Genomic DNA, 24,396 nt, shown 5'->3' on the forward strand with positions numbered 1-24,396 from the left:
CCCCCCCCCCCCCCCCCCATTACCTTTGATGTTTGCAGGTGCTTCTCCTCCCCGCTCCCCTCAGGACGCTGATCTCATGTGGCAGAAACAGTGAGTGGCTGTGCACTAGGCTACAGCCTCCTCTTCTGCTGCCCGGTAGTGAATGTAAAATTTGAATCACATGGTTCAAAATTTTTTCATTTGGCGCCAGGGCGGCAGAAGAGAAAGATGGGACCTGTTACGCAGCCGCTCTCCAATGCTGCCACTTGTAATTCTTGTTGGGCTGGTGCTGTGGGCCGGGGATGAGGAAGAGTTGTGTTTCTGTGTGCCACAGGTAGGGAGAAAGAACCAGGTCTCTGCGTGCCACAGGGAGGGGGTGAGGGGGGTCAGCTGGGTTTCTGTGTGCTGCGGGTGGGTGGTGAGAGAGATGTCTGTGTGTTGGGTTGGAGGAGCTGGAGAGAGGTATGTGCAATTAGGAGAGAGAGAGAAAGTAGGAGAGATGTATGGAGGGGTTTAGTTATGGGGAGGGGGTCAGAGGAGACAACTGCACAAGGGGTGACACAGGAAGTTATATGGAAGAGGTGATCATGGAGAGAAAACTATGGGGGATGTTTGGGGTAGTGGCAGAAAGCGCTATGTGGATGTGTGTAAAATGGGAGCAGGGATGGAGAGAGAATTAGGGGGTCTTGCTGGGACACAGAGAACGTTCCGGGGTGCGCACCCTGGAAAGGAGGCCAATATACAGCCTTGTTAATCAGGATATTTACAGCACTAGCAGTGGCAGGCGCAGCTCATAAAGAGCTTTCTCTAGCAACCATGTTGGTAGGTTCATTTCAAAAATTTAAAGAGTCCAGTTCTTCTTGTGTGTATGGGGGGGGGGGGGGGGGAGAGAAGAATTAAGCTATGAGGGGGAGGGGAGGGGGAGGGCAAGAGAGAGAAGCTGTGAGGCTACTGCTGGGAGCAGAGATGCTTCTGGAATTCCTGGGTAGGCCTTAAGCTGTAGCTGCTGAGAAGCGGCGGACGACCAGCGGGAAGAGGTTAAAACTGCAGAGGCTGCTGGGGGCAGGTAGGCAATGAGAAAGGTTAAGGCTGCAGTTTTGGGGGGAAGGTGGGTGGGGTGGTTGCACCCCTCACCCACCCTTAGTAACTACAATTCTAGCCTCTCCCCTATAGCCCCAGGAACCACAGCCTAAAGCCTCTCTCCGCTGCTGCATACACTATAGATGGGTGGGAGATAGGGAGAGCAGTAGCCTCTTATCCGCTCTTTCCCTATTACTGTAATAAATAACTGAGAACATTGTATGCAATATATTAATAAGCATAAGTAAATAATTCCAGTCATACCAAGTCTAGCTCCTAGATCCTAAGAAAATTTGTTGAGGCCTGGTTTAGTCAGTAGCCAAATAAAACCAAGAAAAAAAATTTTCTGTCCTTGTTTCAATCTTGAGACAAAATAAACTCTTAGGTCAGTTTTCAAAGGAATTTGTATCTTTACAGGCAGATAATAAACATATTAATTTCCTTATCCACAGATCAATTAAAAAAAAAAAAAAAAAAAGAGTGCGCACACAAAATGAAAAACAATAATGAATGGAACGCTGTGTTTCAATATAAAAACTTTTATTTAGTAAATGCCAAACAAACTACTTCAGAGGTTAAAGTGTCACATATCTGTTAAGGAAGAGGTGGGCAACCATAGTCCTCGAGGGTCACAGCCCAATCAGGGTTTTCAATGACTATGCATGGGATTGAGTTGAAGTTTTTAGGATTTAGCTGCCCGTTTTGTCTTCTTCAGCAGCCAGAAATAACTGCAAGTTTAAAGGACTGGCGAGAGGTATAATCATAAGTGTCAGCACATAAATATCAGTCTTGAAAAAAATTCTGTGTGCATGAAATTGTGAGGCTGGTTTTTATATGCAGAACACACGCAGATGTAGGCAGGCTCTTGTTTTTCTTCGGACCCACATACATGTAGGTATGCTTACCATGAAATCCACATGTGCATGTCCGGTAGGGCGTACCCCCTCCCCTTAATTACAATACAAGTTCTGCATGCATAACATTTGCACACTCTTAGCTTTCTCTATGGACCACTATTACACCCACAGTAAAAAAAAAATAGCTGCACGTGGCTGTACTGTGTGGCTTTGTGCATCCCTTCCCCCCACCCCCCACCCCCAGGTGGAGCCTAAGCAGGCATTTCTGGCTTCCCCAATGTGCCGGGGTCAGAACCTTACCTAAGCTGTCCTGGCAATGCCATAATGAAAGACCTCAAATGTCCACTTTTGATGACATCACAAATCATCATCACAGAATGTTTTGGGCCTTTGCTGATGACATCACTAGGACAGTGCAAAGAAAGCGATTCACAGCAGCTCACACATCGAAACTAGCTCCATGGAGAGGATTTGATCCATGGGCTGTAATTCAGACACCCCTGGAGTGTCAGTGAGAGAAGCGGGGTCTGAAGCCTGGCTTCCCTGCCCCTAACCACTAAGCTCCCCCTCCAAATGTCTTTCTGCTATGTAAAATGGCAGCTGGCATGTTGCTTAGTTAGATGCCCGAGAGTGTCATGAGGAAGGACATGAGTGATATCGTGAGAGAAGGTCCACCTCGGGACCTTTACCCACCTGGAGTACTGCAGTGTGTTTATGCAGAAAGCCTTACTTGCAGTTTATTGCGAATTTTGATGGTCAGAGCTTAGAATTGCAGCTGTTATAAGTCAGAATAGAGCGATCAGCCAATGAGGTGACTCAGTTTTCCCTTTTAGGGAATCCAGCGTCACAGGGAACAGAATGTACTTCTGTTTTTATTTTCTGTGGCAATTAAATGCTATAAATTGGGAATCATATGTTTATAATCCAGAACATGGGAATATAAACTCTTGACAAAGATTTAACAACCAAAACAAGGACCACTTTTATCTATCTGTGTAATAGCAAAAGCATTGCGTTTCTTTTTCACAAAATACAAGCCATCAACTCTGAGAGCTCAACTTATATGTGGTACGGCAGGGGAGCCCGAATTACAGCCCATGGTTAGCATACGTGGGTTTAAAAAAGGTTTGTACAAGTTCCTGGAGGAAACTTCCCTAGCCTGTTATTGAGATGGACATGGAGGAAGCCACTGCTTGCCCTGGGAATGGTAGCATGGAATGATGCTAATTGGGTTTCTGCCAGGTACTTGTCACCTGGATTGGCCACTGTTGGAAGCAGGATACTGGGCTAGATGAACCAATATTGCCGTTCTTATGTTTTTGCAGAACAGTGGGACCATCATTATGTTAAACAGAATGGGAGAAAGGCGGGAACCCTGGGGCAGAGAGCCAGGTTGAAGAAATACTACCACATAACATTTTCTTGACTTTAAGAAACAGTGGAACCATTGCAGGACTTCACCACTGTATGACTGTCTCAATGGTCACTGTAGCCATATGTTGTTCCAGGTCATGAGGACAGTCAAAATTCTTCATGAAGTTTTGCCATGTAATTCACATACGAGCTGGGTAGAACAAACCAGAACGGACACCCAGAGCCTTTAATTTAGGTCGCATAGCCAAAAATCATTTCCTCTTATGTGCAGTACTCTTAGCAAGTCTGGAACAATATACGTGAGCTTCCCATTAAACATCAGAGGAGACTTCACTCCTGCTACAGGTAACATTTGTAAGGGTTACGATATCTAAAAACTGCTGGCACAATCGGCTGAGATGTAGATTTCCCAGGCAGAGAACGCAATGGTACACGATGAGCCCACTCAGTTTCAAATGGCCGCTGGAAACTAGGCTGGAGCCATTCTGGTAAAACGTTTTCCAAATAAGGTGTCATATCAGCTCCTTCGCTTCCTTCCGGGAGCCCTATAATGCAAATGCTATTCCATCTGTTACGGTTAGCCAGGTCTTCAAGCTCCTTTAGAATTTTATCCACACTGTGAATTTTCCGTTCCACAGCAGTTAAACGGCATTCAGTCGTGCCAAGCCGGAACTCAGACAAAGTTACACATTGTTTAAAACTATTCAGTTCTGCCATTGAAGTGATTTCATTTTTAATTTCACCAGTGGTTTGCAAATTATCTTGTAGTAACACATGCAAGCCTTGTATTTCTGCTACTATGTTTGTATCAGGCGCAAAATCATTTTTGCCAGATGCCACCTTTTCCGGCTGGTTCCCTTATAGACCTTTTTGTTGCAGTTGGCAAAATAAAAGCACTTTGTCCCTTTGCAGACTTGGTCTCAGACACATAGACGACTTGAAAAATTAGATATCTTTATTTTATTTATTATTTGTAGCATTTGTATCCCACATTTTCCCGCCTATTTGCAGGCTCAATGTGGCTTACATTGTTCCGTAATGGTGATCACCAATACGGAAAAGAGAAATACATAATAGTATGGAGGTAACAGAGTAGGTTAGGTAGTCAGATAAAGAAAGTTCATTTTCACAATAAGTAATAAAAGGTATGGATTAAACTTCAATCGCAACTTCAGTATCAACAAAGGAAAAAGCTTTAATTGGGTGACTAAAACTGAATTAAGCCATTCTCAGCAGGAGCTACCACTTCAGGTTGCCATCCTGTCTGCGTTGCAGCCCACCTCCCTGCAAGACTAACTTTACGAGCACAAAGTTTAAGCTCCTAAATTTAGGTGCGTTTTTTTTTTCAGAGAAAATTAAACTTTGGATCCTGTGCTTTACTGAAAATAGGGGACAATTTAAGAAGCCAACTTAGAAACCCAGCCTTTTCTGAATATCAGTCGTGTTATCTCTAACAACACGACTGTGAGCAGTTCAGAAGTAAAAGAAGTCAAGATCATCTTCAAAGTTTTACAAGAACTCTTGGGACACCCAAAAGGGCAAAAGAAAACTATCAATTACTCTACTATGGTTTTTTCAAGCCAGTCCTTAGGACACACCCAGCCAGTCAGGTTTTCAGGTTAGCCATAATGAATATGCCAGATATAAATTTGCATAAAATACAGGTAGTGCATGCAAATTCATCTCGTTGTGGATCTCCTGAAAACCTGACTGGCTGGGTGTGTCTCGAGGATGGGACTGAGAACCCATGCTGTACTGTGAAAGTGAAAGGAATCATGCAGTCTCACTCACCATTCTCACCGACACCAATGGACAGCTTCTTTACATTGTCCAACAGCAAGGCCGGCAAGCTTCCCTGTCCCCCCTCCACACCGCTGTCATCAAACTGAGCCTCTATGATAACATCAGGATCACCCACATCTCCCAGTACAGACTCTGGCGGCTCCTGAGGTACCGCAGGATGCTGCCCACCTTCAGGTCCTCTATCACTATCAGCCATCTTCACCACCTGAAAAAGGAATAACCTCTGTTATTTGCCTGCACAAGTCAGCTGCTAAGAAGCTCAGTCACTGTGATGGGTTTATGCTCCGCTGTAAGTTTGTATAACATGAATCTGTATTTGGTTCTTAGTTGTAAACCTCATTGGAGAAAAATAAGGTGTGTAAGTGAAAATTTCTCTGCATCTTGAAAGCATTTTATTCTATTAGCACCTATCTGAAGAGGCGTACAGAGCAGTTTGGGTGCATCTTGGGATATAATATAAATCCTGATGAAATGGAATCTAGAATTTTGGAAAAAAAAATTTTACAGCAACATGCCAAGAAAATAAATCAGGAGAGATTCAAGTACTTGGAAATCAACATAGCAAACAACTGGAGACTTATACTTATGTAAAAGCAGTTTTACATACTGAATACAGGCACTGTCTGTCCCAAGTGGGCTCACAATCAAAGTTCTTTAAAGGTGAGCCAGTCGATATTGTGTATCCGGATTTTCAAAAGGCGTTTGACAAAGTACCTCATGAAAGACTCCAGAGGAAATAGGAGAGTCATGGGATAGGAGGTAATATTCTATCGTGGATTAAAAACCGATTAAAAGATAGACAACAGACAGTATGGTTAAATGGTCAGTATTCTCAATGGAGACGGGTAGTTAGTGAGTTCCCCAGGGGTCTGTGCTGGGACCGCTGCTTTTTAACATATTTATAAATGACCTAGAGATGGGAGTAACTAGTGAGGTAATTAAATTTGCTGATGACACAAAGTTATTCAAAGTTGTTAAATTGCAAGAAGGTTGTGAAAAATTACAAGAGGACCTTACGTGACTGGGTGTCTAAATGACAGATGACGTTTAATGTCAGCAAGTGCAAAGTGATGCATGAGGGAAAGAGGAACCCGAACTATAGCTATGTAATGCAAGGTTCTATGTTAGGAGTCACCGACCAAGAAAGGATCTCTGAGTCGTTGTTGAAGATACGTTGAAACCCTCTGCTCAGTGTACGGCACCAGCTAAGAAAGCAAATAGAATGTTAGGTATTATTAGAAAGGAATGGAAAACAAAAATGAGGACGTTATAATGCCTTTGTATCGCTCCACTGCATGACCACACCTTGAATACTGTGTGCAATTATGTGGTCACCGAATGTCAAAAAAGTTATAGTGAAATTAGAAAAGGTACAGAGAAGGATTTATTTATTTGTTACATTTGTATCCCACATTTCCCCACCTATTTGCAGGCTCAATGTGGCTTATATAGTACCGGAAGGCATTTGCTGTTTCCGGTGTGAACAAATACAACGTGATGTTGTGATGAGATGTAATTTAAATGGCAAAGTCACAGTAATAGTCGTAAGGTGAGAGAGTAGCGTTGTGTTTATAAATGCTTCGGTTTTCTTGTGTAGCCACGGTCAGTCCTTTACGTTGGATCGGGAGGGTGTGCTTTTTTGAACAGGGTGGTTTTTAGTATTTTCCACAAGTTTAGATGGTCGTATGTCGCTTTTAAGGCTTTTGGTAGTGCTTTCCACAATTGTGTGCTTATGTAGGAGAAGCTGGATGCATAGGTAGATTTGTATTTAAGACCTTTACAGCTTGGGTAATGTAGGTTTAGATATGATCGTGTTGAGTCGGAGGTGTTTCTGGTTGGTAGGTCGATTAAGTCTGTCATGTACCCAGGCGCTTCGCCATAGAGAATTTTGTGGACCACGGTGCAGATTTTAAAGGCAATGCGTTCCTTGGATGGATGACAAAAATGATAAAGGGGATCGCATGACTTCCCTATAAGGGAAGGCTAAAGCAGCTAAGGCTCTTCAGCTCGGAGAAAAGATGGCTGAGGGGAGATATGATAGAGTTCTATAAAATAATGAGTGGAGTGGAACAGGTAGACGTGAATCACTTGTTTACTCTTTCCAAAAATACTAGGACTGGGGGCACGAAATGAAGCTACAAAGTAGTAAATTTAAAACGAATCGGAGAAAATTTCTTCACTCAACGTGTAATTAAACTCTGGAATTTGTTGCCACAGAATGTGGTAAAAGCAGTTAGCTTAGCAGGGTTTAAAAAAGGTTTGGATAGCTTCCTAAAAGACAAGTCCATAAGCCGTTATTAAAATGGACTTGGGGAAAATCTACTGCTTATTTCTAGTATAAGCAGCACTAATGTGTTGTACTGTTTTGGGATCTTGCCAAGTACTTGTGACCTGGATTGGCCACTGTTGGAAATAGGATGCTGGGCTTGATGACCTTCGGTCTGTTCCAGTATGGCAATACTTATGTTCTTATGAAAATTATAGTAGGTAAATAAAGCAATGGAAGCAGGATTTACAAGAGGGTGGGGAAATAATAGCATTCATCTTCAACAACCCCCCCCCCCCCACCAAAAAAACACACAAAATTAGAAAAAACATGTTGCTACACTGGCTCTCTTAAGAGGGAAAATGGAGACTATTACACTGAACAGTTTACAAGATTCCTGCCCCTGTTTCAATGTTTCCTTATAGACTTCCCGTCAATGTTTACCCAACTTAATAATAAGATGTCTAAATTCAGATGGAACTGTCTACTATGTGTGTAGAATAAGGGCAGGAGCTAAAACACCAGTTTAACCTCTGCCCTCCACAATGAACACCAAGGTATCTTCTGTTCCGGAGTGAGGTGTAGTGAGCTCTGGAAATGAACAAGTTAATGGTAAGCAGGATCTCACTGGTTCATATCCTGGCTCAGCTGTAGTAATAAGAAAATTGAGCCACTTCATTCACTTTCTGTTTACCCATTCTTACTGGCTAATATTTTTTCCATCTCTCCTCTGCCAACATAAAAGAAACTATCAGATAATGCAGGTGGTGAGGAGCTGCAATGACTTCCATCCTGGAGAGGGCTACAAGCACTTTTTTTCTTGGCATGCCATGATCGTAACAAGCTGGTTGGGATTGAGTCTGGATGGAAGATGCTCCAGTGCTGCAAATGATTATTACTTTACAATAAACTTAACAAAAACCGAGTCTGGACAATCTGTGGATTATGGGGAAAAAATGATTACGCAGATGAACGATCATCCTGAAATACCAAATTTAAATAAGTTCTGCATCAAAAGAGTTGTAAGGAACAGGTGACAAACTTGATTCTCTTTGCTGTACATCTGAAAAATCTTCAGGTATAACATTTTTCACAGTCTCTGAATAAAAAGAGAGGCAACTGAAAACGGTAACGGATTTCAAAAATGCATGGGATAAACATAAAGGAATCCTGTTCAGAAGGAATGGATCCTCAGAAGCGTGGCAGAGCCGGTGGTTGGGAGGCCCTGAAAATGGTAGATACAAATCAAGCGTACTTGGCACTACTAACTCTCTCTTTAAGAGCCCTTCAACTGTAACTACTCCCCTAACAAGGCTCATATATGGTTTTAACCTCCACCTTAACCATATATCATATAGAAATCATTCATATGTTTTTTATGGCCTCAGCAGTGCACATGACCAATTTCACTCTTTTATTGGACATTCCATAGCACCCAAATCCTCACTGGCGATAATATTTTATTAAACTGTTTCTTCATTTACTTATTTAACTATTCATTTTACTTTTTAATCTCTAAGTTACTTATAAGCAATACTTAACTTGCACTGAACGGTCAGACCAGGGGTTCAACAATGCCCGACATGCATGTTTCACCCTAAAAGGCTGTGTCAAGGGCTCCCCCTTAGCCGTTGTTAGTACAAGCCTCGCAATGTTTTCTTTCTGGATTTCCTCCTGCTAGTTAAGGTGGAGGTTAAACCCATATATGAGCCTTGTTAGGGGAGTAGATACAAATCAAGGTCAGGTATACATATAAAGTAGCGCATATGAGTTTATCTTGTTGGGCAGACTGGACGGACCGTACAGGTCTTTTTCTGCTGTCACCTACTATGTTACTAACCTATATAGATGTATTTAACACCTAAAAAGTGTAATATGTAGTGGGGGAAAACAAGAGGCAATTCTGCTTTAGTATTGGGAAATTATAATCAACAAATACAAATCTGGTTCACACTAACCCTAAAGAAAGCAAACAGCCAGCGTGAGCCTTCCAAGAAAGGGGGCAGCCCTCCCCCTTCTCCCCAGGGCTTTGAGTGTCATAAAAGGAGCTTTCTTCACAGCTCGATTTGATTTGTGTGTGCTGAACACAGATCTCTTTAATCTCAGAGTATGTTACAGCAGATAAAGAGGATCTATTTGTGCCTCTTCTATCATCTTTTGCAGCAGGAGGAAAACCTGCACAAGATAAACTGCACTCCCGCTACCACTTCTGGAGGACTCCTTACTGCGTGTTTTGACAAACTTTCAAAGCTGTGAACAGTGCACCTGGGCCAAACGCACAATGCTCAGGAAGCAAGGCAGGACCAAGAAGAACTTTCCACAGCCAATAATCTTCTCTTATTGTAAAAAGTCACAGTGTTTTGTATGTGAATTACTGCTATCCACTCACAAGCAGATGATCAAAAGCCCCGCGCTGTTCCAAACAGCGCTCTAAAATAGCGCTGGAACATGCATGCAAATTTAAACATGCAATTATCTCTGATCATGGGGTAGAAGTGCAGGAGAATTGTGCCTGAGCATGCGCTCAGCACAATCCTCCCGCACTTGTTTGACAGGTCTAGGCTGTCAAAAGCCCAAACCTATCAAACACACGGGCTGGAGGTCCATGGGACCACCAGGCCCCAACTACCCCTGCCCTGAGCAATGGGGACTGAAGGTCCGGTGGACCTCCGGTCCCCCCGACGATTCCCCCTCCCAGATTCAGGGAGGGCTGGAGATCCGATGGGTCTCCAGCCCCCCCTAACTCCCCTCAACATATGCACCCAGTCACTGGTGGCCCAGTGGGCGACCAACCCCCCCCCCCTCAGCAACAGGGGGGCTGGAGGTCCACTGGACCACCGGTTCCCCCTCCTGATGATCCCCCCCTAGGTTCAGGGAGGGCTGGAGACCCACCCCAGCAAAGGGTCCCTGGTGGTCCAGTGATCAATCTGCCCCCCTCTCCCTACCCCCCTACCTTGTGGGTCGTTAGAGGGAGGTAGCCTGCCTCCCTCCTCTTCCTTCGACGCCACAATATCGTGGCGCCCAGCCCTGCCCAGTGTATCCTGTATCCTGTCACTGGGGGGGGGGTTGGTAACCCACTGGGCCACCAGGGACTAGGTGCACATGTTGAGGGGAGTTAGGGGGGGCTGGAGACCCACCGGATCTCCAGCCCTCCCTGAACCTGGGGGGGGGGGGAGGGGGATCGCCAAGGGGACCGGAGGTCCGCTGGACCTCCAGCCCCCTGTCGCTGGCAGGTTTGCCTTGTTGGGGGGAATGGGGGCCTGCTGGACAGGGCTCACCATTCCTCCCCAATGATCTGCAAATCCTAACACCAGCTCAGAGCTGGCGTAGGGTTTGCTCGAGGGCTCTGATCATGGGGCGGTAGCAAACGCCGGCGCTAGTATGGCGCTAACAGCCTCTAGCGCTGGCGTTTGCTTCTGATCATCCCCCTGTCAGAGCTTAAAGTATATATAAAGCAGTGGGAACTTCCAACATCTCACCATCCAGGTTTACTTGGATAGTGGGAGGGAAGCAGGAGTAGCCTGGGAAATGGCAGCACTAGAGTCACCCAAAGTTTCTCACCTTTGAAGCTGCGAAAGACCATTGAAGCTCTGAACTGCTCTCTCTTCTCTGCAACTGTTTGAATGTCTTTGCAAATAAAGTGCTCCCATGCTGAGCGGTGACCGGTCCCAACAGAAGAGTAGATAAGCTACAAGAATCTTTCCATGCCTCCCCTCCCCAGACAGACTAGCACTTACCCTGAATCCCCTTGTCTGAAAATTATCTGGCATTACTGAGCATTACTGGGCCAGAACACACCCTGAGCTTTCCACTATATCTCCTCTGAAGAGTGTCTGAGTAAAACACACTGAACCTGGTACTTTTAAAGAAATTGTGTGACTGGGCAGCAGCTGCCAATCACATATATGTTTTCTATTATCATCATCACAGAACAGCTAACACTTGGCCGTCTAAATAATTAAACAGCTAAAGATTACTTTAATGTGGGCGACATTTGAGAGAATCCAAGGTCAGCCAAAACCTTATAACAATAATAATGATATTCAGCTGCCATCCATACAGGGTAAATACACACATTACACAGAAGAGGAGTGCGGTATGCACGAGTGTGGAAATACGATTTTGCAAGTGGTTGGGATCAGCAGAATAAATGATGGCGATGCTCTGTTTTGAGTTGGCTGCAGGTATACAAGAATGTGAGGCTAGACATAAATTTCACTTAGGAAAACTGTACTTCCCCAAGGGTTGTACAAAAGAGAGGGGTATATTCGAGAAAATACTGTATAACTTTACAGGCATACATATTCAGTACAAGCAAGCCAAACCACCACAAGGGTGGAGGTACACAAATTCCTACGAAAAGTAGAATCTGAGGAAAGGGGGAGTAGGAGGAGTAGGCTCTTGAACAACACTAGTAGGCGACGTAGATTAGGAACAATCTCTTTATTTAAATATACGACTTCACAGAAGTGCAATTGAATACGCTGAGCTTTTTTTCCTGCATCGGCAGTGGATTACAATTGTAGCAGAAGCCTTGCTTTCATTCTCTTTGAGCTTAATATTCGTATATTTATATATCACAAGACTCCTGAAGAAGGCGTCTGTAGCGCCGAAACACAGCTGTGTTGAGTCGAGTGTATATTTAAATAAAGAGATTGTTCCTAATCTACGTCGCCTACTAGTGTTGTTCAAGAGCCTACTCCTACTACTCTTCCTTTCCTCAGATACATATTCAGTGGCAAGATTTGTGCATGCTAGAGACATTATAGACAGATAATAGATATTTATATGTATAATTTTATATGGATATCAAAGTTCAACAGCCACCATCCCACTGAATATTGAGCTCTTTAATTATAACATGCTTCCAGAACTCTTGGGCAAAACAAATGAAATAAAAGTGAATCTATTATTAACATTAATTACATATTAAAGACAAACCAAAAGCTGGTGACAACATGGTATCTCCTTGCGTGGCCATCAGCCATCCATTTTAAGACAGTTCCATGTCATGATCTAAAGTATCAAATGCACTAGACATGTCAAATTGGAGAATTAAAACTTTGTTGCCGAAGCTTCATTCTCATCTAAGAAACGGTTTCAGTGCTATATGAGGCCTGAAACCCAATTGATATTTATATAGAATTGAATGAAGATGAAAATATTCAATTAACTGATAGAGTGATTAGCCCCTTAAAACTTTGACCAATAGATGTATTGAGGCCACTGGTCTGTAATTGGAAACAACACTAGTTTGACTCTTTTTTCGGGATCAGAGTTAAAATTATGCTACCACTGCAAGCAGGGAGTATACCCTGAGATAACATTAAGTTAGACTTGAATTTAGATGATCAATTAAAACTTTAGGGGATGGTTTCAAGAGATAATTAGGACAGGAGTCAAGCAAGCATTATGATTTGGTATATTTGCAAAGGAAACAATTGACTTGGTTCAATGTAATGGGTTGAAATGTCGACCAAATTCTATTCATAGATGAGCAAAAGGGTGGTTGATTTTGTAAATTAAGGAATTACTCTAAAATTCTTGTTTTATTTTATTTTCTGTTCAAAATAATAGGCCAACTGGTCCACTGAAGGGACAGAATCATTTAAAGAGGTTTCCTGTTGAGTATTCAGCAATGAATTAGCTAAAGCATTTCTTGTTGTTTTGCCTATGAATTTAGAGTACAAAGTAATTTTAGCTTTGGAAATCATATGTTTGTATTCTCTTAGGAGCTTTTTACAATTTATCCAATTATCATTAGTTTTAGTTTTGGACTAAATTCTTTCATATCTTCTGCATTTTCGTTTCATTTCTAAGAAAACTTCATTGTACCTGGGAGATAACCTCAGATTAGGTCTGGATTTGGTTTTCATAGGTGCTATCTTGTCTAGAACTATGCTACAGGTGTCACTCCATTTTTGACTGAAGTCAATGGATGAAGGAGAGGAAAATAGTTGACTAAACTGCTCATTTGACCAATTTTACCTCTGGTTTGAAAGATGAGAGAATCTTTTCTTGTTTTAAAATTAAATGTAGCTTCCATCCAATTTAATGTAAATATGAGGCAGCTATGATCTGACCAAGGAATCAGTAACCATTGTGGATTAAAAACAAAAAATTAAATGAGTCTCCAAATTTGGTTGCTAATGTATCCAATTGATGACCTTTGACACAAGAAGATTGGCCACGGAAGATTGAGAACTGCCACAACTGAAGAACATCAAGAAATTGACTGGTATGATTATTAGGTTTGTCAGGATGAAGGTTGTTATCGCCAATCAACAAAATGTCATCATTATTGACACAAGCAGTTGCGGTGAACTCACTGAACACTGCTTCCACTTGCTCCCAACATCCAGGGGGCTGATATATAATAATATTTGAATTGGCTTTGATAAGGAAGAATCTTTTATAGAGAAGGTTGCAATTTCTAGTTGGGGAGTTTGCCATTTTTGTGTAATTTTTACATCAAAGAATGTAGATGCTGGCTATACCTCCTCCCCTTTTCTTAGTTTTGGGGAGATGAAGAATTTTGTATCCCGGTGGGAAAATGTCTAGAGTTGCTGGATCATCCATCATTTGAAGCCAGTTCTCATCAGTAAGAGTTATGCCAAACCGAGCCTCTTCTATCCAGTCTCGAATTATTTCAGTTTTATTTATGACAGAGCGAGCATTTATATATCCAACAGGCATAGGTAGATAAGAATGAATTTTTTGATTTAAGAATTGACTCTTTTTGTAAAACGTCTTCAAACAATTCCTTCTATTTCTATTATTGTGATTAGTAGAAGGTGATAAATTAGAGCCTACTTGAGTCACACATTGAAAATCTGATGTACATAAGTTATGCAAAAGTCTGTTAGATGATATATACTGTCTTTGATTAATTATTAATTAATAATTAATTCCACTGCTGTTTCTAGAAAAAGCAGCATAAAATATAATATACTGTTTTGGGATCTTGCCAGGTACTTGTGACCTGGATTGGCCATCGGTCTGTCCCAGTACGGCAATACTTATGTACATTTGTCCTTTAGATTGTAAGCTCCTTGAGCAGGGACTGTCCTTCTCTGTTAAACTGTACAGCGCTGCGTAACCCTAGTAGCGCTTTAGAAATGTTTAAGTAGTAGTAGTACTTATGTATGTTATTTACTACACTGAGCAGAAGAACACACACATTTTCATTGTTCAACCAACTCAAGATCCCTCGGCCTAATCCAACCACTTTCAACATAGTAAATGATGGCAGATAAAGACCAACTTACCCATCTAGTCAGCCCAGTTATGATTCCTCTACTTTGGCTACTACATAAATTCTCATATGTAACCCAATACTAACTCTCCACCCCCCACAACTGCCCCACGGATGTGTCTCTCTCTTCTTTTACCCCGCTCCCCCCCCCCAGCTCCACTCCCTAACCCCCCCAGTCATAATGGTTGTTTCTACCACCTCTTCTGGTAGGCCCACTCCAGAAATCAACCACCCCCAAGCAATGAATGACCTCTCATGTATCCTGTTCAACATTCAATCCCCTCCCTGCAACTTCACATCTGCCCCTTCATAGATCAGTGCTTCTCAACCCAGTCACCCAGGTTTTCAGGATGACCACAATGAATATGCATGAGACATATTTGCAAACAAAGAAGACAGTGTGTGTAAATTGCTCTTGTGCATGTTCACTGTGGATATCCTGAAAACCTGAATGGCTGGGTGTGCCCCAAGGACTGGGTTGAGAACCCCTGCCATAAGTGACAGCAGCCACCCACACCATAACAAAAGTCTGCCAAATAGTTGAAAGTTTTCACCAAATCCCTTTTCCTCCATTTCTTTTTATGGTTTGTCATGGTGGATTTGGAGTTGGTTAATATGATCGTGTTTCCCTGTACACAAGAAACACAGGAGTGGGGCAAGTACCTCTGTGAATCAATCTATATAAGGCAATCAACAGACTGGGGTAGGTGGGATTTAAGTCTGGAGTAAAGAATCACTTAGCACAAAGGCAGGGATTTTAATCTCTCTGTTTGCACCGTCATGGACTGTTGAGTTACAGGAAGAGAAGACAGGCAGAGGTGATTTTCACTTACGTCCACAGATGATTTCACAAAAGTCCACAGATGATTTCACAAAAGTTCATTGCTAGGGATATGTTTCCTGGCATGTACTCCACTATGTATTGCTTTTAATTAATTTGTTTGGCAGATCTATAATGCAACAGGCAACCAAGACTGCAGAATAATGAGCCATTCTGGACTGTTAAAACAGAGAAGAAAGCAAGCAAGGGTTTCCTTCTCCCACACCATCTCTCTCTCCCCTCCAACCCCCAAATCAAAAACTAAATAAAGTCACTTGTGAAAAACTGTCATTTCTACATTCTGAGATGTGTTATTAGTCTAAGGAGCAATTATGCTGACAGTAAGAGGACAAAAGAGATGCAAATTATTAAAGGCGAAGGACTGAAAGGGTATTGCTCCATCGGAACTCCTTCTCTGCTCTCCCTCCCTCTTCTACTGTTTTAACATTATAGAACTGAACACCATCTTCCTAGTAAAATCCTTTCACTTAGGTCCTTCTTTTCCACAGATGCAACAGATATGCGTAGTTTAGAAAGTTCACATCAAGAACACAAACACATTTACATCTGCTCTGGAGCAAGTGGACATTTGTGCACCACGGGGCTGGTTCTTGGCGTCTTACAGTGCTTTTAGTAGACAGACACCAAGACCTAGTGTGTACTTTTCAACTTGCCTATTTCTTCATGTTGATGCTGGTTCCTTTATGTCTCTTTGGCTTGTACAGTATCATATTTCTCTATAATTATCACCCTGACAGAGACATCCACATCTAACAAAAATGTTACTCCTTACCTAGTACTCAGCCTTCCTATTTGTTTCATAACTGACTAGAAATACTTCCAAGTCCCTGACCCAGGACAATACAAAAGGTTGCAAGACCAAACCTACTGATAAGAAACAATAAAGGAGAAAGATTACTGGAGATAATCTCATGTAGGTTCAAGAGGAAACGTACAGTTCGTGCTTAGCTTTAGCTCACATCCCACCCCTACAACCAATAAATTAACTACACTGCTTTGCAAAAAAGTCTTCACACCCTTGCACATTTTTTTTTAATTTCAGCTGTGTGAAAACATACAAAATGCATTAAAGTTGGGGTTTGTTCCATCTGAAGAGAGAGACTCAAGTTTTCTACTGTTTGTCCTTAGCAAGGTGACATCTTTTTTGAACATTTTAGAAGTGATCTAATGACTTCTGCATGGACCGAGGACTAAGCTGAAAGATGTAACATACGTACACATCTGTTGCTCAATAACATCTTGTGAAATTTTTAAAAAATTAGTAAGAGTTTGTTACACTGATCTAACAAAACAATCTCTACACTTTCAACATGAAAGATCTGGATGATTCAGATTGGATTCCCGTTCAGTTTGGTGTCCTACAGGGCTCTTCATTTTCTTCATTGTGTAACATCCTATCTGCAGCCCCTGGTTACTCTATTGGCTGAACACAATTATTCCTTTTTTATCATATTTTCATACAACTACATCAAACAATGCTTTGAACTGGAAATGAGCTATTTCAAACACAGCAAACAATAGAATCTCATCAATCGGAAATATAACTAGTGCTCAAGTATATAAAGTCCACATACAGGGAGGGACAAGAAACAAAGAAATAATCAAAGGAAGTGGAAAATAACTAAACAGAAAAGCAGGACGACCTTGTCATAAATCCATAAACCATCAAGACAAGACATCTAAAGAGAAGCGGTCAAATTACAACACCTTTAACTTCCAAAAAAACCCAAACTGTAGTTGTGCAACATCATAGAAAACATATTTAGTATTTTCATAAATTGATTAAACTTGTAAAAGACTATTTTATCTGAAATATGAAACTTGTTGCTGGAAAACTCAAGAACTTTTCTCTCCTATTTTGAGTCCATTTATAGACATCCGGGAACATGGAAATTTTTTTCTCCCAGGAAAACAAAATTAGAGGAACAAAACAAACAAACAAACACTCGCCATTGTGCTTCTTCATCTTGTAAGAAGATAAAAGTAACAAGGAGAAATGATCTCTCTACAACTTCCTCCGCAGAGCGTTCCAATATATTTATGTCCAAACCATCAGAAGAAACGTCTTCCAAAGATCTTTGTGGCAACTCTTGAGACAACCAAACCTTAAGAAAAAATATATCCTATGCAAGTAAGGTAAAGATTGATCAGAATACAGCTTTCTTTAAGGAATCGATAAAAGAGCTCCTTAAAAGTAGCGGTTTGTTATTAATTTAGAAGATTCAGAAGTCTCAAATCTAATTGTCTAACTTAACTATCAAATTTTTCAATTCTGTGATGTAATAACACTTTGTCCTGAATTAAAGATGTCCGAGTCTGTTTTATTTGCTGAATTTGATTCAATATATCCTGAGTCTTTTTAGTATTTTGCTCATCAGAATTTTCCAACTTTCGAATCCTAGCTATACTTTGATGAACAGAGGGAGTCGGCCGGGCACATACCTGATAAATGGTGTCTAGAGCAGTCCACAAAGACTCAAGAGTGATTTGCACTGGTCTTTCCAAGAGAGTTCAAGTTATCAACAAACTTGCTTCCTATATTTCCCCAATAGCCTCCAAGGATTGTCCTGCAGTGGCAGACTCCATAGCTTGCAATGTTCCTGCCGATGGAATCGCAGGTGGGGCCTCACCCTCGACAGAGTCCAGCAGTGTGTTCTTCAGTTTGAGCTGCTGCTCATCCAACTTCCAGGTATGTAGCACTGAATGGATTGACAGTCCCTGCAGGCTCCACTAAATTTCACTGCTGAGGTTAGGGTTCTTCCTTATGCCCTAACCTTCTGGCTAACCCAAAGTCGAGGCTTAGAGGAAGCCAGTTATCTCTGACTGGCAGAGGACAAATTGCTGTGGCAGACGGGTGGGAGTCTGCTGTTTCCCCTGCCGCTTAGGCGTTTTGTAGAAGGATTAAAATTAAAACAAGGTAAGGAAAAATGCCACTAATCAGGAGCTGCTTCCAATATGTCATACTCAGCAACAATCTTGTCCCAGATGTTTGCAGAATAGATGTGTCTAGAGTGGACTCTTTCAACTGAATCTGGTCTGCAATTGGTTGGTGGTTGGATGGCATAAAATAGGTTGATTTTTATTATTGCTAAGACTCATTGCTGGAGGATGTAGTAACAGCAGTTATCATATCTGAGTTTAATAAAAGGTTTGGGGAAGTTCCCGGAGGAAAAGTCTATAAACTACTATTAAGATAGACATGGGGAAAAAGCCACTATTTATCCCTGGGATTGGTAGCATGGAATCTTTGTACTCTTTGGGATTCTGCCAGGTACTTGTGACATGATTGGCCACAGTTGAAAGCAGGATCCTGGGCTAGATAGGCCACCAGTCTGACAAAGTAGGACTCTTCTTATATTCTTAATGAAGATTGACAACTGTGATGATGTTGCCCATCTGCCCCTTTATCTTCTGTGAAAAAAAAATACATTTTACAAAAACTACTTGAAGGCTCTGTAAGTTATCAGGTAGCGGCAATTTGAAATACCTTACTAGAGAGTTAAGACTTCTGAAGTCTTACCTAGTTTTACAATGCTTCTTAAAGACCCTTTAATTTAGCAAATGTTTTAACTGATTTTTTTAAACTTCTTATGGGTTGTTTTTTATTTGTATCCTGCATGTAACCTTTCTGAAATCTGTTCTGGATCCTAGGGGAGTTGGTAGAACATAAGCAAAAGATTAGATCTGTTGTGGAATAAACACTTTAAAAAAAAGCTTACCATTCATTAGGATAATTATTCATATCATAGACATTTGCCTCCCATGAATTACACGTGGGGTTCTAGGATAATCCTGGCAGTTGTAGGTACATCAAAGTACATAATGAACTGTCCCAGTGCTGGAATTGTTCAGTATCAAACAATTCTGCCTTGTTCTGTCATCGCTTCTTATTTTAAGGTTTGGTGCATATGAGCTTTCCCATTCAACACTGGCTTCCCCTGTAATAAAACAGCCCAGCAGCACAAAGCAGGTGAGACAGCAACCTCACAAACAGAAACTTATTGATTCATACATTAAAGCGGAGTGCACCATACAGGGCATGTAAAAGAATGCACACAATGGAGAGGGGTAGATAGTGGGATTCCCCAGGGGTCTGTGCTGGGACCGCTGCTTTTTAACTGTCAGCTAGCACATTTGCTTATTTCCGATCTGAGGAAGAAGGGCAACCTTCGAAAGCTAATCAAGAAATGTATTAAGTTATGTCCAATAAAAAAGGTATCATCTTATTTTCTTTGCCATGTTTTATTTTGTTTGATTTCTATTGATAACCTTAAGAGTGGACTAACACGGCTACCACACTCCTCTACTTAACATATTTATAAATGGCCTAGAAATGGGAGTAACTAGTGAGTGATGACACAAAGTTATTCAAAGTTGTTAAATTGCAAGAGGACTGTGAAAAATTGCAAGAGGACCTTACGAGAATGGAAGACTGGGCATCCCAATGGTAGATGAAATTTAAAATTGGCAAGTGCAAAGTGATGCACATTAGGAAGAATAACCCAATTTATACCCAGGTTTCACATTAGGAGTGACCACTCAAGAAAAAGATGTAGTCACACAATAAAGAGCAGCAGATAAAGACCAGTATGGTCAATTTAGTCTACCCAGTAAGGTGACTAGGGTTTTTTTTTTTACTTGCTGCTTTGTGCAGGTTACCCTCTTTATATGTCATTGGTTAGAGTTCTACCTGCCACCTCCTGTCCCACATGCTTTTTGGAAGTGTGAAAGTCATTGAGTTTTGCTTTAATTCCACCCTCTTGCTAACTTCAGTATTTATCCTATGCCTTTTAATTTTGTCCTGGTTTTCATCCCCACCACTGCCACTGAGACATTCCAGGCATCTACCATCCTTTTCCTGAACAAAATATTTCTCGATGTTAAAGTTTAATCTGTTTGCAGCTTCATTTTATGACTCCAGTTCTGTAGTTTCCCCTCTTTGAAAAGGTTTCAGGTATTTAAATGTTGGTGTGCTACCTCCCTTGTCCCTTTTCTTCTCTAGAGTACACATATTCAGGTCTTCCAAATCCCTCTTCAAATGTCTTGTGACACAGACTCATACCATTTTGGTCACCCTTCTCTGAACTGTATCCTTAGCGAATTACAGCCTCCAAGACTGAACACAGTACTCCAAGTGGGGTCTCAGCACCAACTTGTACAGAGGCGTTAACAGCTCCCCCTTTCTGCTGGTTATGTTTCTCTATGCAGCCTTCTGGCTTTGGCCCTTGCCTTGTCACATTGTTTCACCACCGTGAGGTCTTTAAACACAATCGCCACCCTCCTGGTCTGTGTATATCAGTCTCTCTATCGCACACAGCTCCTTTGGATTTCTGCATCACTCTGTAGCTCTTCACAATAAAGCTTAAATTGCCAAGCATTAGCTGATGCTAATTTTTGTAAATAACGTCATGTTGTCCACTGCTTCTGAGGTGTCCTCTGTCGCAAATCTTTGTGTCATCCGCAAAAAGACAAATATTTTCCTTGTAATCCTTTGGAAATATTTATAAAGATGCAGAACAGAATCTGTCCAAGGACCGATCCTTGAGATATTCCTCTACTCGCTGCTCTTTCTTCTTCACCATCTGTCAGTCAATTTCTGATCCAGTTCACTACCACAGCACCCATCCCCCCTTTATTCACGATCCTCCTTTGAGGAAAAAGATCAAAGGCTTTGCTGAAATTCAAGTTTGAGAAGTTGGCGTGCCATTTTTAATTCCTTTCCATTGGCTTGTTTCAACAATTTTGGACCCCTAAGACAGGCATTTTAGCCAAAATGTGGCCATGACAACAGTCTAGTTTGGTTATATATCTGCCTTAATGTTGAAATCTTCTGCTTAGTGTGTGGCAGCGGTCACGAACGCAAACAGACTGTAGGAATGATTAGGAAAGAAACAAATAAAATAAAACAAAGGATATTATAATGCCTCTGTATCACTCCATGGTGAAACCACACATTGAGTATTGCAACACAATTCTGGTCACATCTCAAAAAGATATAGTGAAATTAGCAAAAGATACAAACAAAGGCAGACAAAATAGAAAAGGGATGGAACAACTCTATGAGGAAAGGCTAAAGATGCTAGGGACAGCTGAGGGGGACACAATACAGGTACTACTACTAACAATTTCTATAGTACTCTTAGACAGACATAGCACTATATGCAAAACATGTAGGAGACCGTTCCTGTCCAACAGAGCTTATAATGTATTCAAGACAGACAGACAGGACGTATAAGGGATTAGGGAGTTCTTTATTGTGGGAACAGATGAATAGGGGTTAAGAGTTAAAAGCATCCTCAAAAAGGACTATAAACCAATGAGTAGAGCAAAATGGGTAAATGTGAATTGACTGTTTACTTTTTCAAAAAAATACCAAGACTACGGAACATGATATGAATTTACAAAGCAACACATTTAAAACAAATGGGGAGAAAAAATATATATACTAGTAAAAAAGGCCCGTTTCTGACACAAATGAACTAGCAAGGTTTTCCTCGGAGTGTTTATGTTTGCGAGAGAGAGAGTGATTCTGGGTGCGCGTGTGTCTGTGTGTGTGAGAGAGAGAGAGAGTGATTCTGGGTGCGCGTGTGTCTGTGTGTGTGAGAGAGAGAGAGAGTGATTCTGGGTGCGCGTGTGTCTGTGTGTGTGAGAGAGAGAGAGAGTGATTCTGGGTGCGCGTGTGTCTGTGTGTGTGAGAGAGAGAGAGAGTGATTGTGTGTGTGTGTGTGTGTGTGTGTGTGTGTGTGTGTGTGTGTGTGTGTGTGTGTAAGTGCCTATGTGAGACACAGTGTGAGAGTGTGTTTCACACAGATACAGTGTGTGCGAGAGAGAGTGTGTGTGAGACACAGACTCTCTGTGAGACTGAGCATATCAGACCAAGAGAGTGTGTGAGTGACTGTGTGACACTTAGAGAGTGAATGTGATACAGTGTGAGACATAGTGTGTGTGAGAGACAGTGTGTGAGAGTGAGAGAGAGAGAGAAAGACATTGACTGTGAGAGAGAGAGAGAGTGTGTGTGACAAGAGATACCTCCCCCCCCCCCCCTCTGTGATATCAGGCCCCCCCTCCCTCCCTCTCTCTCTCTGGTGTCAGCCCCCCCCCCCCCTCTCTCTGGTGTCTACTACTACTACTACGGTGTCTGAGCGTTACTGTGCAGGACGCTGAGCTCTGGCAGTGCTTCAAGGAACTGACCAATCCTATTTAATAGAATGCACCTCCAACATTCTGAAGCCGAGAAACCTTGTGTGGTTGGTCATTTCTGCTTGTGACGAACCCGGAAGTACATGATGTCAATTCAGGAGATGGATACAGAGAGCAGAAATGCCTCAGCCATGCAGTCAGCTTCAGAATGTTGGAGGTGCCTTTTATTATATAGGATTTTTTTTACTCAATGCATAATTAAGCTTTGAAATTCATTGCTGGGAGGATGCGATAAAATCAGCATAGCTGTGTTTAAAAAAAAGGTTTGGTTAAAGTTCCTGGAGGAAACGTCCATAAACCATGATAAGGTGGACTTGGCTAAAACCATTGTTTATTGCTGGGTTAAGCAGTATAGAAATCTACCTACCTTTTGGGATCCTGGATTGGCCACTGTTGGGAAAAAAAAGGATGCTGGACTTGATTGACCTTTGGTCTGAACCAGTTTGGCAATTCTTATACTCTTTACAGAGCAGAAGAATAACCTAATGGCTACAGCAAAAGGCTGCGAACCAGGAAATTCAGAGTTGAAATCCTGCTGCTGTTCTCTGTGACCTTGGGAAAGTCACTTAATCCTCCACTGGCTCAGGTACAAACTTAGTTTGTGATGTCCCCAAGGACAGGGAAATAATTACAGTACCTGAAGGTAATTCACATTGTGCTACCACTATTACTACTACTACTTAACATTTCTAGAGCGCTACTAGGGTTACGCAGCACTGTACAGTTTAACAAAAAAGGACAGTCCCTGCTCAAAGGAGCTTACAATCTAAAGGACGAAATGTCAAGTAGGGGCAGTCCAGATTTCCTGAATAGAGGTATGATGGTTAGGTGCCGAAGGCGACATTGAAGAGGTGGGCTTTGAGCAAGGATTTGAAGATGGGCAAGGAGGGGGCCTGGCGTATGGTCCTCAAATTGGACCTAATTCTCAATCCACCACTAAATCCAAAATCACTACCTTTCCTCTTATAGATATCTTAATTTTAATACACATTCATTTTTAATGCAATAAGTAGTCTCCCTTCAGCTTGCTCTGTCCTGTGAGCCTTGGTTTGCTTCTTTTGGGTTCATGTGCACATTTTGCTAAGTTTCTCAAGCTTCAATTTCCTCTCGGGGGTATCGGCTCCAAATAGATTTTATTTTCTCATTGCATTATAGTAATGAACCTCACTCCTGTGCCAGGGTATCATCTCAGTCTCTCACGTCTCAAAGAGATTCCAGCATATCGAGCTGCTGTTGGGCGCTCTTTCTAATCAGATTCCTGATGCCTAATACACCTGGAACCATTTCTCTATCTTTCTGTTGCATGTTCTTAACCTCAGATTTCATCTGTTGGTATTTAAGGATCTTCTTTTTCTCCAGACACAGCACAGATTAATCTAAGTGTACCACCATGTCTACTGAAAATGCCATTCTTGTGCTTTTCTCCATTACGACAGCGTCCACCTTTCTTGCTTTGAAGTTTTATTGCTGGGTCCCAAGGGATCAAAACGACTTCATTTTCCACAGTTCTGTTAAGGTCGTAATCCCAGTGTTTTTCTGGTGCAGCAATGTTATAGTGTTTACACAGTTTCCAGTGGATGAGACTTTGATAACAGCTGGCGACTTTTATGCCATTCCGATCCAGAGATCTTCTTGCCCCTATTTAAAATGAATTATGTACAGAGCAGTAGCAAGTGAAATACCAAACAAGGTATACGCTTCATCTACAAACTTAAGTGACAGTTTAACATCTATATCCATG

The 24,396-nt window shown here is 41.8% G+C and overlaps 1 protein-coding gene across 1 annotated transcript in view; it reads right to left on the reverse strand.

Annotated features, from left to right (window-relative positions):
* Nucleotides 1-24,396, reverse strand: part of DIS3L2 (DIS3 like 3'-5' exoribonuclease 2) — a 226,787-nt gene that overhangs the window by 152,669 nt on the left and 49,722 nt on the right. The window contains 1 exon segment of the mRNA XM_030216582.1: nucleotides 5,082-5,298. Coding sequence (XP_030072442.1) covers nucleotides 5,082-5,298 — 217 coding nt within the window.

Source organism: Microcaecilia unicolor, chromosome 10, assembly GCF_901765095.1.
Source record: "Microcaecilia unicolor chromosome 10, aMicUni1.1, whole genome shotgun sequence".
Taxonomy (NCBI): domain Eukaryota; kingdom Metazoa; phylum Chordata; class Amphibia; order Gymnophiona; family Siphonopidae; genus Microcaecilia; species Microcaecilia unicolor.